General features: G+C 42.2%; 1 protein-coding gene across 3 annotated transcripts in view; it reads left to right on the top strand.

Annotated features, from left to right (window-relative positions):
* Nucleotides 1–12,971, top strand: part of JARID2 (jumonji and AT-rich interaction domain containing 2) — a 258,350-nt gene that overhangs the window by 151,394 nt on the left and 93,985 nt on the right. For 2 of the 3 annotated variants that reach the window (XM_041770261.1, XM_041770262.1), the window contains one exon: nucleotides 3,836–3,977. The exons of the other annotated variant lie outside the window; for it this stretch is intronic. In XM_041770261.1, the coding sequence (XP_041626195.1) occupies nucleotides 3,836–3,977 (142 nt within the window). The remainder of the gene's footprint in view (nucleotides 1–3,835; nucleotides 3,978–12,971) is intronic. 3 annotated transcript variants of the gene reach the window in all.

Below are 12,971 nucleotides of genomic sequence, written 5' to 3'. Positions count from 1 at the left end.
ATTAGTTTGGCGAGGGCTTGGGACAATGGACCTACACTACTTCAGTCATTTTCTTGTAGCTCAGCCCTGCCTTGATGTGGCTTAATAGAGCATTCAGCTCACTTCTCTTTGACCAGTGAGCTTCAACAAGCTCACATATAGTCCATTCAGGTTCCCTGTTTCCTTGTAAAATTTCATAATCTGGTTTCCCTGAATTTGCACTTTGGACAGTTGACTTTGGGAGGAGAACAACATCCTGTACTTTTTAACATTGATGCCTCTTAGATATGAATGCTCCACCACCCCCATCCACCAGCATGTTATTTTTTTCCTCTGAATTTGTCCTGGGAGCTTTGTGATGAATTGTGTCAGTAATCTTCTTTGCCTTCACAAAATCCCTGCTAAAAGGAGGAAGAATGCTCCAACAGAATTTTGAGGTTAGATGCCTTATTTTCATTTCAGGTCGTAACAGATTGTGCGATTAGACTTGGTTTCCTCACCTCTAATTTCACACTTGCCTGGAGCATCCTGGTGTCTCAGGGCACTATGTCTTCTATGGGCTTGGACCTGGCTTTGCCGTAGTACAGTCATGGTTCTCAAAATGTGGTTTCCTGGACCAGCCAAATGAGCACCAGCATCATGTGAGAACCTGTTAGAAAGAGGACAGACTGGGGGTGTTGAGGCCTAGGGTACTGTGTTTGGACAGGTGATTCTGATTCATGCTCAAATTTAAGAATCATTGCTCTATAATCTGCTGAAGTTATTCTTGTCAGAAGGGCAGGAGTATAGCTTGCTTGTCACTGAATAGCTTCACTCTTCTCTGCTAACTCACTCACTCACTCACTCATTCACTCACTCACTCCTTACTCTTTCAGCAAATACAGAAGATCTTGTTATGTACTGAATGGTACAGCAGTGTTTCTGCCTGGGCTTTGCCTAACAGCACATGGTCCTTGCTTGTTACCTCCTTGATCCAAATACAGCTGCCGCCTCCTCTTCCTCTTCCTCTTCCTCCTCCTCCTTCACTACCACCACCCCTGGTTTTGGTTTTGACTTGTAGGTATATTGCAAATTCCAACTTCGCAATTCTTGGTTATTGCCAGTGTGCTAGCTGGCTTCATTGAGTCACAATCACTGTCTCTCCGCCCCACCCCCCACCCCCCTTTTTTCCCCTTGCCCTCCAAGGGCGAGATTTCTTCTTTACACATATACCAACTGATCCACCCATGTATGCCTGTCGATCTACCTTATCACTGGAATTTAGGTTTTGTTTGAAGATGCCTCTCTCCCCAGGGTGCTGACATATATGGTAGGTGTTAAGAAAATGAACAGATGATAAAAACTTAAAAATTATAAAAAAAAAACAAAAGCATGGATGAACTCCCACTTCCTCCCTCTTCTCTTTCTTTATTCTCTATTTTGTATTTACAGATTATTGGAAAAATGTGAACTTGACCAAGAGTCAGCTTATGCTTATGATGTTCTCTTTTTCTCGCTTACTAGTTTTACATCTGGTTCTGTAATCAGAGTTTTTATTTTGAATTGCTCATCTTTTTCAAGTGTGGCCACTCACCCATCTCCTCTCTACATTTATGACTTTTATCCCTGGCCCAGTTCTTTAATCTCTGAGTATCTCCTTTGTACCCATCCTATTTTCCGGAGGCTTTGTCTCCACCCTGTGACATGACTAAAGTGCTCTTTGTCGTTTTATGTAGTTAATACCTATGTATTATATAGGTTTAATTGTCTAGAGCTTCGTTAAATAATCTCAAGACAGGGAAGATTAATTTTCATATAATTGACTCAACCCCAAGGATACATCCAGAGTGTTTAAAAATTAATCAATATAAAATAATCAAATGTTGTTATCAATTGATTAAAATTAAAAATAAATCATTTCCTTCTCCACACTAGGTAACTGTATTTCAGATGCTCGGTAGCTGCATGTGATTGGGGCACCTGGGGGGCTCAGGCAGTTAAGCCTCCAACTCTTTGTTTTGGCTCAGGTCATGATCTTGGGGTCCTGAGGTTGAGTCCCATATTGGGCTCTGGTTCTGCACTGGACATGGAGCCTGCTTAAGATTCTCTCTCTACCTCTGCCTCTGCTCTCTGCCTGCCCCCCAAACACATTAAAAAAAAAAAAGGTGCATGTGACTACTGGCCATAGTAGTACATAGCACGGATCGTACATCTACCTGGAGACTCTGACTTCCATAAAATTAATGTCTCCTTTTGGCCTTATGGTGTAAACTCCTCACATTTCCTCTTTATTGGGGAAGTATGATTTCACTTCTGTGTTGCAGTCCTGACTCCCAAAAGCTGCATGTCTAAGTGGTAGCCATGGGCTTTTTATGTTTGCATCGCGGTAGATTTCCAACTGTACAGTGTTACTCATCCTTGGAAAATGATATGAAAGTACACGAGCAGGGGAGCACATGCACAAATAGGTCAAGTCTCAGGGCTTGGTTGCAACGTACCATGTTCTTTCAGACGGCATACCAGATAACATAGAGTCTTGTTTCCTATACAGTGTTCAGTGCGACTAGTAGGAACCAATCTTAAGTGTTTGAACCAAAAAGGAATTTAATACGGGGAATTAAGTGCTTATAGAGTTGGTGGAAGGGTTGGAAGAACAAAGTACCTTTGGCTTTGCTTAAAGCCAAGCTGTACAGCTGTGCTGGCATTCCTGCTGACCCCCAGCTTCTGATGCCCATGAGGCTGGTGACAAGACTGTGGAATTGGGGGCCAGTCGCTGCAGACAATTCTATGGGGGCAAGCTTCCCATTGGTAGGACTTAAATTGTTTCTAGAACCCTCAATGCAGGGATATCTGAGTGCTAGAAGACTGGCCAGGCTTTTCTTCAGCTGTCACCCATTAATGTGGTCTTAGTATTTATTATGGTACTTCCAATATCCCTTGGCACAGGCCCTTCCCTGGAACCCCAGGGCTCCATCTTCTGCATGGTGCCATATATGCAGTCCTGGTGAGGCCTTATCCTTTGAAACTATCAAAGGCAAATGGAATGTAATGAAGAATGAAGAAGAGGAAGTTGTGTAGTAGGATTTCTAGTTAATAAGTTAAGCTGTGGCTGCAAAATAATACGCTTTTCTCATCTGGTTTCTGAAGGCAGTTCCAAAAAGGATTTCAGTGGTTCTTTTTTTTTTAAGATTTATTTTAAAGTAATCTTTATACCCAACATGAGACTTGAACTCACAACCCCAAGATCAAGAGTCATGCACTCCTCAACTGAGCCAGCCAGCCAGACACCCCAGGATTTCAGTAATTATTTCTAGCATACATCTTTAGCCTTTGAAATTTAACTAGTTCGAATAAGTAATACAGGAAGTGTCTTTCTTCCTTTCCACTCCCTTTCCCCCACCCCTGAAAGATGTTTATGTATTTCTTTTTTGTTTTTAAATATTTAATTTATTTTATTTGACACACAGAGAGAGAGGGAGCACAAGCAGGGGGAGTGGCAGGGAGAGGGAGAAACCGGCTTCCCGCTGAGCAAGGGAGCCTGACATGGGGCTTGATCCCAGGACCCTGGGATCATGACCTAGCCCAAGGCAGATGCTTCACCAGCTGAGCCCCCTAGGCGCCCCAGTGTTTATGTATTTCAAAAAGAACCCTACAAGTATCTTGTGGTGACAAAATCCTGCCTGAGTTTCTTCCTGTCGAATGAGTTCCTAGGCCTAACGTAGGATGAGGTGTCCCACTCCAGAGCGGACTATGTACCTTCTAATCCTCTTCTTTCCCAACCCTGGTCTGTCTTCATTGGCCAGTGTGTCAGGGTGACTGTGGTAAAGTGCGACTTCCTGATGTCATGTGTTTGTTTGTCCCCTTCTCTCACCTGTAGGGCTCCTTGGTCATGGCCAGTCTAAGGGATTAGGACCAGCATCAGAACAGTCAGAAAATGAGAAGGACGATGCCTCCCAAGTGTCCTCTACTAGCAACGATGTTAGTTCATCAGATTTTGAAGAAGGGCCGTCGAGGAAAAGGTTAGTACCCAAGGCTGAACATGCTGGCACCTTAAACCAGGGACTTCAAACCAGGCGCCAGTTCTTCCCACAGGGGAACAGACTCGGGCCCACACACCAGCCTCCTGGTTTCCATAGCGGAGCCAGGGTTCTGGATGTTCTGTATTATGTGTCCTGGTTTCTCAATGTTGTCCACTCATTGTGATTAAGAACAAACACACCAGAAAATGCTGTCGGCCAAATAGAGCTTGTTCCTGCCCTGAGAATTGGCCAAAGGGGTGCCACCCTATAATTCATCTGCTATGATCATTTTAAGCAATTCTCGTCACTTTCTGGAGTCCATTCGATGGGATTTGGCCATTTCCGAAGAGAGCTGTTTTTAAACCTGAAGAATTAAATGTGTTTTTCTGAAAAATTTCCTTCCTCAGAAAAACAGAACCACTTGGTGTTAAACCCAGGTAGCAGTGGTGAAATCGTTCATAAAACTTTTAATTTACCATTTTGTTTATTTGTTTAAGTAACTTTCCTAAATAAGCTTGAGCCTTTGATAGGGAAGTTGGCCATGGGAATTTGGTAAGTTTGTGGTTTCACAAACAGTGCCAGTGACATTATGTAATGCTGTGTTAGTGGGGTGTTTAAAAAAAACCCTTGCTGGTCATCTGCCTTATTTCATACCTCGTGTTGTGCCCCCCACCTCTAACTCCCCCCCCCCCCATAGAAATTATATTCCATTTCTGTTTTTTTTCCCCCTCCCTCCCTGTTCTTACACTCGAGGTTTTCCTGAATGACTAGATTCATGACTTTTTCTTAGAACCTGGTAGTTTGAGAGGTTTGGAAAAAGAAAAAAAATTTCCAGCAGCCTGGTTGCTGCTATTTACTCTTTCTCCAGTATTCTAGTTACCTTTGGAAATTGTCTAGATTGCATGTATCTAATGAAGTACGGGGTATAGTGGAAATTAAGAGGAACGGATTGGATTGACCATGTGTTAGGTATTTTAAGATCCTTAACAGAATTGTACTTGGGTCTGAAATTTGAGGTGATAGCTCAGTCTTAGTTTTCCTCTATCATGCCATGTCTTCATTTAGAAAACCCTTGATACAATTTTCTCTTAATTTACAGTGCTGTGTCTCAGAAGAGGTCTTAGATTTGGTGTTAGTACAATCAGGAAGCATACTGAAGAAGTTCTTCCTTGCCAGGGTCCTGGGCCTTGTAGGTCACTCTTTTTAAAGAGCCTTGGGTGAATGTCTCAGTGACAAGTTTCTTATGTGTCAGATGTTTGCCACAAACACTCTAGCCCAGTTTGAGAAATGTGTCATCAAAAGAGAAGGGAGAGAGGTCAAGGATGTGTGTTATGACTCCCATCAGTAACTATGTTGGAACCTGTAATGATGTTGTCCATGCTTCTAAACCATGTCCATGCATGCATGGTCATGCATCTAGTATCATCTCTCATCTTTGTTTGGGGAGCAAAACTCTGAATGTGGTCAGGGTGTTATTAGCCCCTGGTCCTTTAGCGGCGAAGCTGATACACACACATTCATGCACCCAATGATCCTGCCAGCATGGGAGGCAGATATGATGACCAGGATCTATAAAGCTTCATTCTCTTGGGGAGAAGGGGGTGCTGGCCCTTCGTCTTGGAGTCCTTGTCCTGCCTTAGTTGATAGTGCTACTGGCTTCTTTCTTTCCTCCCTGCACAGTGCTGTGTTGGGGTGTGGCTGCTGTGTGCAAATCAGTCCTTTAACTTCGGTTTCCAGGACAGGAGAAAAGAGAAATTTTGTTCAATATGAATCTAAAGAAAATGTAACCATTTCTAATCTGCTTTAATTAATGTGCCAAGTACCTTGTTTTCCCGAATTAAAGATTCATGGTAGCATTTTATTTGGTTATAATCACACTTTACTGGTAAAGTCCATCAGGGTTACTGTTTGACAGGTGAGGCTGGATTTAGGGCTCATCTGAAGTGGCCTGGATTTTACAGGAGGAAGGCTTTGCAGGTTCCAAATCGGTAGGGAGGTTAGGGCTTAAATTTCTTGCAGTGTTTATGCTTGCTATGTAGGGTACATAGCAAATACAAAAGAGTAACTTTTTAAACAAACTTTTTTTTTAAGGGACAGAGGGAGAGGGAGAGAGAGAATATTAAGCAGGCTCATGACCTGAGCCCTAATCCAGGGTTGGACACTTCACTGACTGAGCCACCCAGGTGCCCCTAAAATAATAACTTCTAATACTTTCTGGCTCTTAAGTTGCTCATTTGTTTTGATTCTTCATTGATATTAGGATAAATCATTTGAAATGAACCTTGCCTTCTAAGTTAGGTTGTTAGAACTGACATCTCCAATCCTGGGGCTTTGTCATTGCCTTCCCGGACTCGGTACTCAGCCTGCCTTCATCTCACATGTATTAGACCTTTTCTAATAAGGTGATGGGCTGTGCTGTCCCTGCTGATGACAAGGTCAAACCCAGAATAAACCTTAAGTGGTTATTTCAAAACATCACTTTTAGCATTTTTGCCTAGATGCTCCTTTTAACCTTGTATCTACAGTTTCTGGTGTCTATATACTGGAAAGGAGCGGATCTTGTGATTGAACCCTTGTGTTCTCAGTAGGGACAAAACACTGAATCCTAAAAATTCCAGGGCCATGGTTTTTGTCTTTGCTCTGGACAAAGCATTCTATATTCTTTAAGATTTGCTAGCCATTCTTGTACAGTTAATTGCTCTTCCTTAAACACATAGTTTTTAGAATCACCAGTTAATATGCCTTTTGTTTTGGGAGTGGAGGAAACCGAGAGCTTGTGTTGGACTTCTGTAGGAAATATTCAATTATGAGGTATAGATGGTTACAAGTCTCAGATCCTTGCCTTGCGTTTCAAACCTGGAAGTCAGAGTGATTCCATTTTCTGATGATGCCTGTCATGTGTTTTGTAAGTCTTTAGTCCAAACATCTTGTGTTTTTGCAAAGTGTTATTTTTCTATGAGAAACCCCCCTGAGCTATGTATGGCCGTATGTGCTTGCCATCATTGGTTTTATTTGACGTCAGGGATTTTTTTTGGCACACAGCAGTAGAATCCAGAGTTCTGTAGCATTTATATATTTATTTATTGTTGTTGAGGCAAAAATGAACGATATCTTCTTACCTAGCCATTAAAAGATAGTCCTCTAAAATCTTTGTCCACTCTTTGTGAATGGAAAAGGCATACTTTCTAGAAACTCAGCCTGTTTGGTGGACAGAACATCTCAGCTGCTGGAGGTTTGGAGGACTCTGTACTGCTGGGAGTTCGTTAATTTTCCTTTTCTTTTGATCATTGAGGTAAATGACTAAAAAAAAAAATCTACATCAATGTAATCTCAGTGTTCAAATGGAGACATTATAGACTTTGAGTCTATGATCAGCTCCTTGTGAATTTGATGATGGCCACACCAAGCTCCTTACCCTCATCATCCTGTTAGGTGACCAGACATTGCCCATCTGGTTACACTTGGCTCTTGTAAAACTTGTGTTTTCTTCAGGAAGTATTGAAGTGTTTTCAGAAACCGCAGTGGACAAATGCTGTCAGTCAGGTATGGATAGACAAACTCCAGAATAATGGTCATGGGAATATGGATTGTTACCTGTTTGGCTGGTGGAAAGGAACATGGTGTACAAAAAACTTGGGTGTGATTGTGTACTTTTATTATTTAGAGCAGGTGTGTGTGAGCAGGGTTGGGGTGAGGGGCAGAGGGGTAGAGAGAGAATTTTAAGGAGGCTCCATGCTCAGCAGGGAGCCTATAGCCTGGTTTGAGATCATGACCTGAGCTGAAATCAAAAGTCAGATGCCTAACTAACTGAGCCCCCCCCCAACCCCCCCCCCCCCCCCCGCCCCCCAGTGTACTTTTAAATGGAAGATCAAAAATGCATGTTTCAAAAGGGGTCACTTAACCATTCAATTACAAGCAAAATTAACTGTGTGTATATATTTTATTTTATTTTGGGGTGGAGGAAATAAACAAGAAAAATGTAATGACTGGTAGGGATGTAATGCAATGTTAGGGGTGTGTTAAGGGGAACTTGTATTTGGCATTAGTGGTTTAACAATATGGACTGGAGCTAGACAGAAGCAGCTTATTCTCACTCACCCTTCACATCTCCTGGATGCCTTGGGCAGGTTCTCTAGCATCAGTCAAGAGAGCTATAGAATTAAAAATTAGAACAATTCTAAACTCTAATTCATAAAACTGTGCCTCAGTTTCCTTGTTTGTTAAAATGTCTGTAACAGTAGTGAGCACCGCATGGTGGTTTTCTGGACTGAACAAGTGATTGATGAAGAACCCACAGGTGCATCCTGAATACCGCATCATAGATACTATTATTAGTTGTCCTCACCGTGTGTGACACATGAACTGCTGTGTGTGAGTATGCATATTTATTGGGGACTTCTCAAACATGCTTTAGAGGAATTTTGATTTATACAAATGATGTATTTGTCCTCTGTGGTGACACTGTCACCACCATCTGTAGGCAGATGGAAAAATGTAGGCGTGTGTCCCTCTTGTGAAGTTACTGAGTCACAGGAAGGACCCTGTGGCGCACACTTGTGAATCCCTCACAAAGGTTGATGTAACCAGGTTATTTGCTTGTGTGGAGCAGTCATGAGTGAGATGAGGTTCAAGTTTGTGAGGATGGGCTGTTGATGAGTAGGTTCTGTCTCAGCCGTGCACATATTCGTTGTCATTTTACCGGGTCGGGGGCGGGGAGGGGGGCTCTTTTGCTAGTATTTCTTGCTAAAATCCCTGCCTTATTCTGGGGGGAAAAAACCTTTAAGGGAATCTAGTGACCTAGTACAAAAGTTTAGACTATGTCTCTGTAGGATCCTACATGTTTTCTTGTTAAAATCTGCTGTGTCTTAGGCCATTGATAGAAGTCTGAGTGTAAAGATGATCCCATTCCAGTGGATTGGGTTTTTGAATACAGAGCATCAGCTTAAGGGTGAGGATGCTATGACTTAGTATATTTTAGTTTCTGGTTTTGAATATGTGTTGAACATCATGGGAATTCTGGGCTTTGATAGGTATTCCTTTCATAGCTGAATGGTCAGTATTGATGTTTTCCTTATTTCTGTTCTCAGATACTTTGTTGATAGGTGATACTTTTCTACCTCCATGTTTGGAAGGAAGATAGGTCCAAATGCATAGGGTTCTTGTTTGGCACTGTTAGATGTTGGAGTTATTCACTGTGAACATCCTTTTTTTTTTTTTTGAACATCCTTTTTCTAAGATTTTATTTATTCATTTATTTGAGAGAGAGAGACACAGAGAACATGGCACAAGTGGGGGGAGGGGCAGAGGGAGAAGCAGATCCCTGCCTTTACTGCCCCCCCCCCCCCCAGCCTGGGGGTGTGGTAGGAGCTCCATCGTAGGACCCTGAGATCATGACCTGAGCCAAAGGCAGACACTTAGTTTTCTGCACGCAGGTGCTCCTTATTCTGAACTTCCTTAAGAATTAGAATTTTGAAGACCTACATGTTTGTTTCCCTTTAACCAAATGCATTAGTAGTCAAGTATGGTGTTAAAGGTACTTCGTGGTTTTGCTTTGAATCTGGGCAGTAATAGTAACCCAGCCTTAGATTTATTTGTCTTAGGTTTTGGTTTAGATTTAGGCATCTACACTGACCAAAGTGTTAAAGATTGTTTTGTTGTTACAACCTTGAAGACTATTTTACCAATCTGACTTTAGAATTGTTCTAATTTTTAATTCTATATGTCTCTTGACTGAAATATAAACTCTACTTCTAGGCAGTAAGGAAGGGGCAAAAAGGCAGGATGGAATATTATGTGGAACCTTTAGTAACCACAGAAGATAATTGTGGAACTGAATATAATGTGTATGTAGATGTATCAGGCCTATCTGCTTTATTTACCTAAATGCTTGCCATCTCCGGTGCTTTTCTTTACTTCTTCTAGATCTCTCTTTTTGAGGGTCATTTTCATTTGTTTTAGTTTAGTTTTTTTTTTTTTTTTTAAGTTCATGACACACACACACACACACACACACACACGCACGCACACACGCACGCAGAGACACAGGCAGAAGGAGAAGCAGGCTCCATGCAGGGACTCAATCCCGGGTCTCCAGGATCAGGCCCTGGGCTGAAGGCGCCGCTAAACCCCTGAGCCACCTGGGCTGCCCCTCATTTTCATTTTTGCCTGAAAGGACTTTAATACTCTAAAAAAAATACTTCTAATTATAGGTTTGCTAGGGTTGGATGAATCTCTTGGCTTCTGTATGTCTTCAAGGTCTTTATTTCTCCCTCATTTAAAATACTTAAAAATTTACAAGAATTGAAGGATAGCCTGCAGTTGTAAGAAATTTACCTTGTTTTATTTTTTGCCCGTTATAGAATTTTGGGATATTGCCTTTAAAATGTTGTTAAATGGGAGGGGAATAGCATTCAAGTGTCCCCTGCTGTGCATTGTTTCCAGTAAGAACTGCTGTCACTTAACTCTCCAAGATGCATCCTTTCCCCTAGTCTACTTTTTTTTTTTTAAGATTTATTTATTTCAGAGGTTGAAGAGGGGGTGTAGGGGCAGAGGGAGAGGAAGCCGTAGACTCCCCGCTGAGTGTGGAGCCCAATGCTGGGCTTGATCTCATGATCCAGAGATCATGATTTAAGCCTAACCTGTGTCAGAACTAAGATTCCAACGTTCAACAGACTGAGCCATCCAGGTGCCCCCGCCCCCCTTTAAAGTTTTTATTTATTTACTTGACAGAGCATAAGCACAGGGAGGGGCAGAGGGAGAGGGAGAAGTAGGTTCCCTGCTTAGCACGGAGCCCAAAACAGGTTTGAATCCCAGGACCCTGAGATCATGACCTGAGCTGAAGGCAGATGTTTAACCAACTGAGCCACCCAGGTACTCCCCGCCCCAGCCTACTTTTTAAGATTTTCTTTTCATCAGTAGTACCATGTCCCCTTGTGTGGTTTATGTTTCTTGTGTTTGCAGTTCACCGAACTTCTTCAGTACAGATTTCATCAGTTTTGGAAAAATTGAAGACAGTATTTCTGCAAATATTTTTTAGTGTGTGCACTGGTTTTTCCCCTGTTGGGATTTCAATTGCATGTATATTTGGCTGCTTGATATTGACCGACAGCTCCTTCATGCTCTATTTTATCCTAGTACCTCCTCCCTCACCCCTTTTCTGTTTTTATTTTAGGTAGTTTCTATCCAAAATCTACAGAGGTGTATTTTTTTTTTTCCTTTCTAACCTCAGAGATTGCTGTTTTTATCTCTAGAAGTTTAGAATTTGGTCTGTATAATCTTCAGTGCCTCTCCTGAGGTGCTGAGTCTTTGCCAACCTTGAACACATGAAAGAGAGTTAGAATAGAGGTTTCAATATGCTCGTCTGCTAAATCTTTCACCTGTGTTATTTATGGGTTAGTTTTGGACCAACTAATGTTCCTCCTCATTGGAGGTCCTATTTTCCTGCTCTGGTACTTGCCTGATAATTTTGTTGTTGTTGTTAAGGTTTTATTTATTCATGAGAGAGACAGAGAGAGGCAGAGACATAGGCAGAAGAAGAAGAAGTGATGTGGGACTCAATTCTAGGACCCCAGGATTGCCACCTGAGCCACATGCTCAACCACTGAGCCACCCCAGTATGGTGTCCCTTGCTTGATAATTTTTTATTGAATGGCAGGTCTTGTACATTTTCCTTTGGGTTCTGGATGTGTTTGTATTTCTCTGCCTGTTCTTGAGCATTGTTCTAAGATGTGAATAAGTTTGTAGGAAACAGTTGGGTCCTTCTGGATCTCGGCTTTTCAGCTTTGTTTAGTAGATTAGAGCCAGAGAAGTGTTTGCTGAAGGGTTAAGTTTTTCCCACTGCTCCGGCGAAACCTGGATGAGTACTTGCTGCCCTGTGAATTACGATGTTTACCATTTAGGCTGGTAGATCCACGCACTGTATGTGGCCTTGTGTGGGATTTGGCGGCTTTTACCTCCAGTCCTTTCCTCACTAGTGGCTGCTACTACCCAGTGAATATGTGAGGAGTTTCCAGAATTTTCTGGGTGGCCCACCCCCTTCCCAGTACTCTGCTTTGGATTCTGTTCAATACCTTGGCCTCCCCAAACTCTCAGCTCCTGTTCCTTAATTTAGATTCTTCTAAACTCTGCTTGAATTTCCTCTCCTTGGGCTGTGAGCTGGCCAGTCTTTTCCCAGCTCTCAGGGATCACAGTGCTTTGTGGTGTGATGTCCATTGTCTTGTGTGGATTTTCAGTTCCTTTGAGGCAGGAAGTAAGTCCTGCCCCTATGACTCTTTTCTTTGAATGCTGAATTAGAGGGAGAAGGCTACCACCAGGAATCATAACTACCGTGTTTGCACTTTATCTTAGCCACGGCCCTAACGTTTCCATTTAGTCTTGTTATGCAGTTCACTTTTTTCTTCTTTTAATGACTAAGTAAACCCTGACGCAATGTAAAAGAATCTTGAAATAAAGAAGCAATTGACCTATAAATAGAAAGTCCCACTCCACAAGAAAGCGTGTGACTGTTAGAAATGTCTCAGACTCTTTGAAGTTCCAGAACCTCTGTTTCTAAAAAAGGAAGAAGTACCGTGTAGTGAATAGAACATATTGTGCTAATAAATCTTACCTTAATCCTAATGAAACACGTAGAAGGTTTTTTTTTTTTTAAACTTAAATTTTTTTAGAGAAGAGAGCAAGCAGGTGGAGAGGGGCAGGGAGGGGTAGAGAGAGAGAGAGAGAGAGAGATTTAAGTAGGCTCCTTCCTCAGCATGGAGCCCAATGCAGGGCTCCATCTCACTTCCTGTAGATCGTGACCTGAGCTGAAACCCAAGAGTGGGATGCCCAACTGACTGAGCCACCCTGCTTAATAGCTGAGTCAACAAATGTTGAAAATACCTAAGTAGTGAGTGACACATGATTTTTAAAGTCAGGATTTGAATCCAAGTCTTCATATCTCTAATGCCTGGACTTTCCCACTACACTATGTCCCTTTCTGTTGGGGGCAGAAAACGTAGC

This window comes from Vulpes lagopus, chromosome 10, assembly GCF_018345385.1.
Source record: "Vulpes lagopus strain Blue_001 chromosome 10, ASM1834538v1, whole genome shotgun sequence".
Taxonomy (NCBI): Eukaryota; Metazoa; Chordata; class Mammalia; order Carnivora; family Canidae; genus Vulpes; species Vulpes lagopus.
The sequence above is the reverse complement of the archived record's forward strand: the minus strand, read 5'-3'. Positions and strand labels throughout refer to the sequence as shown.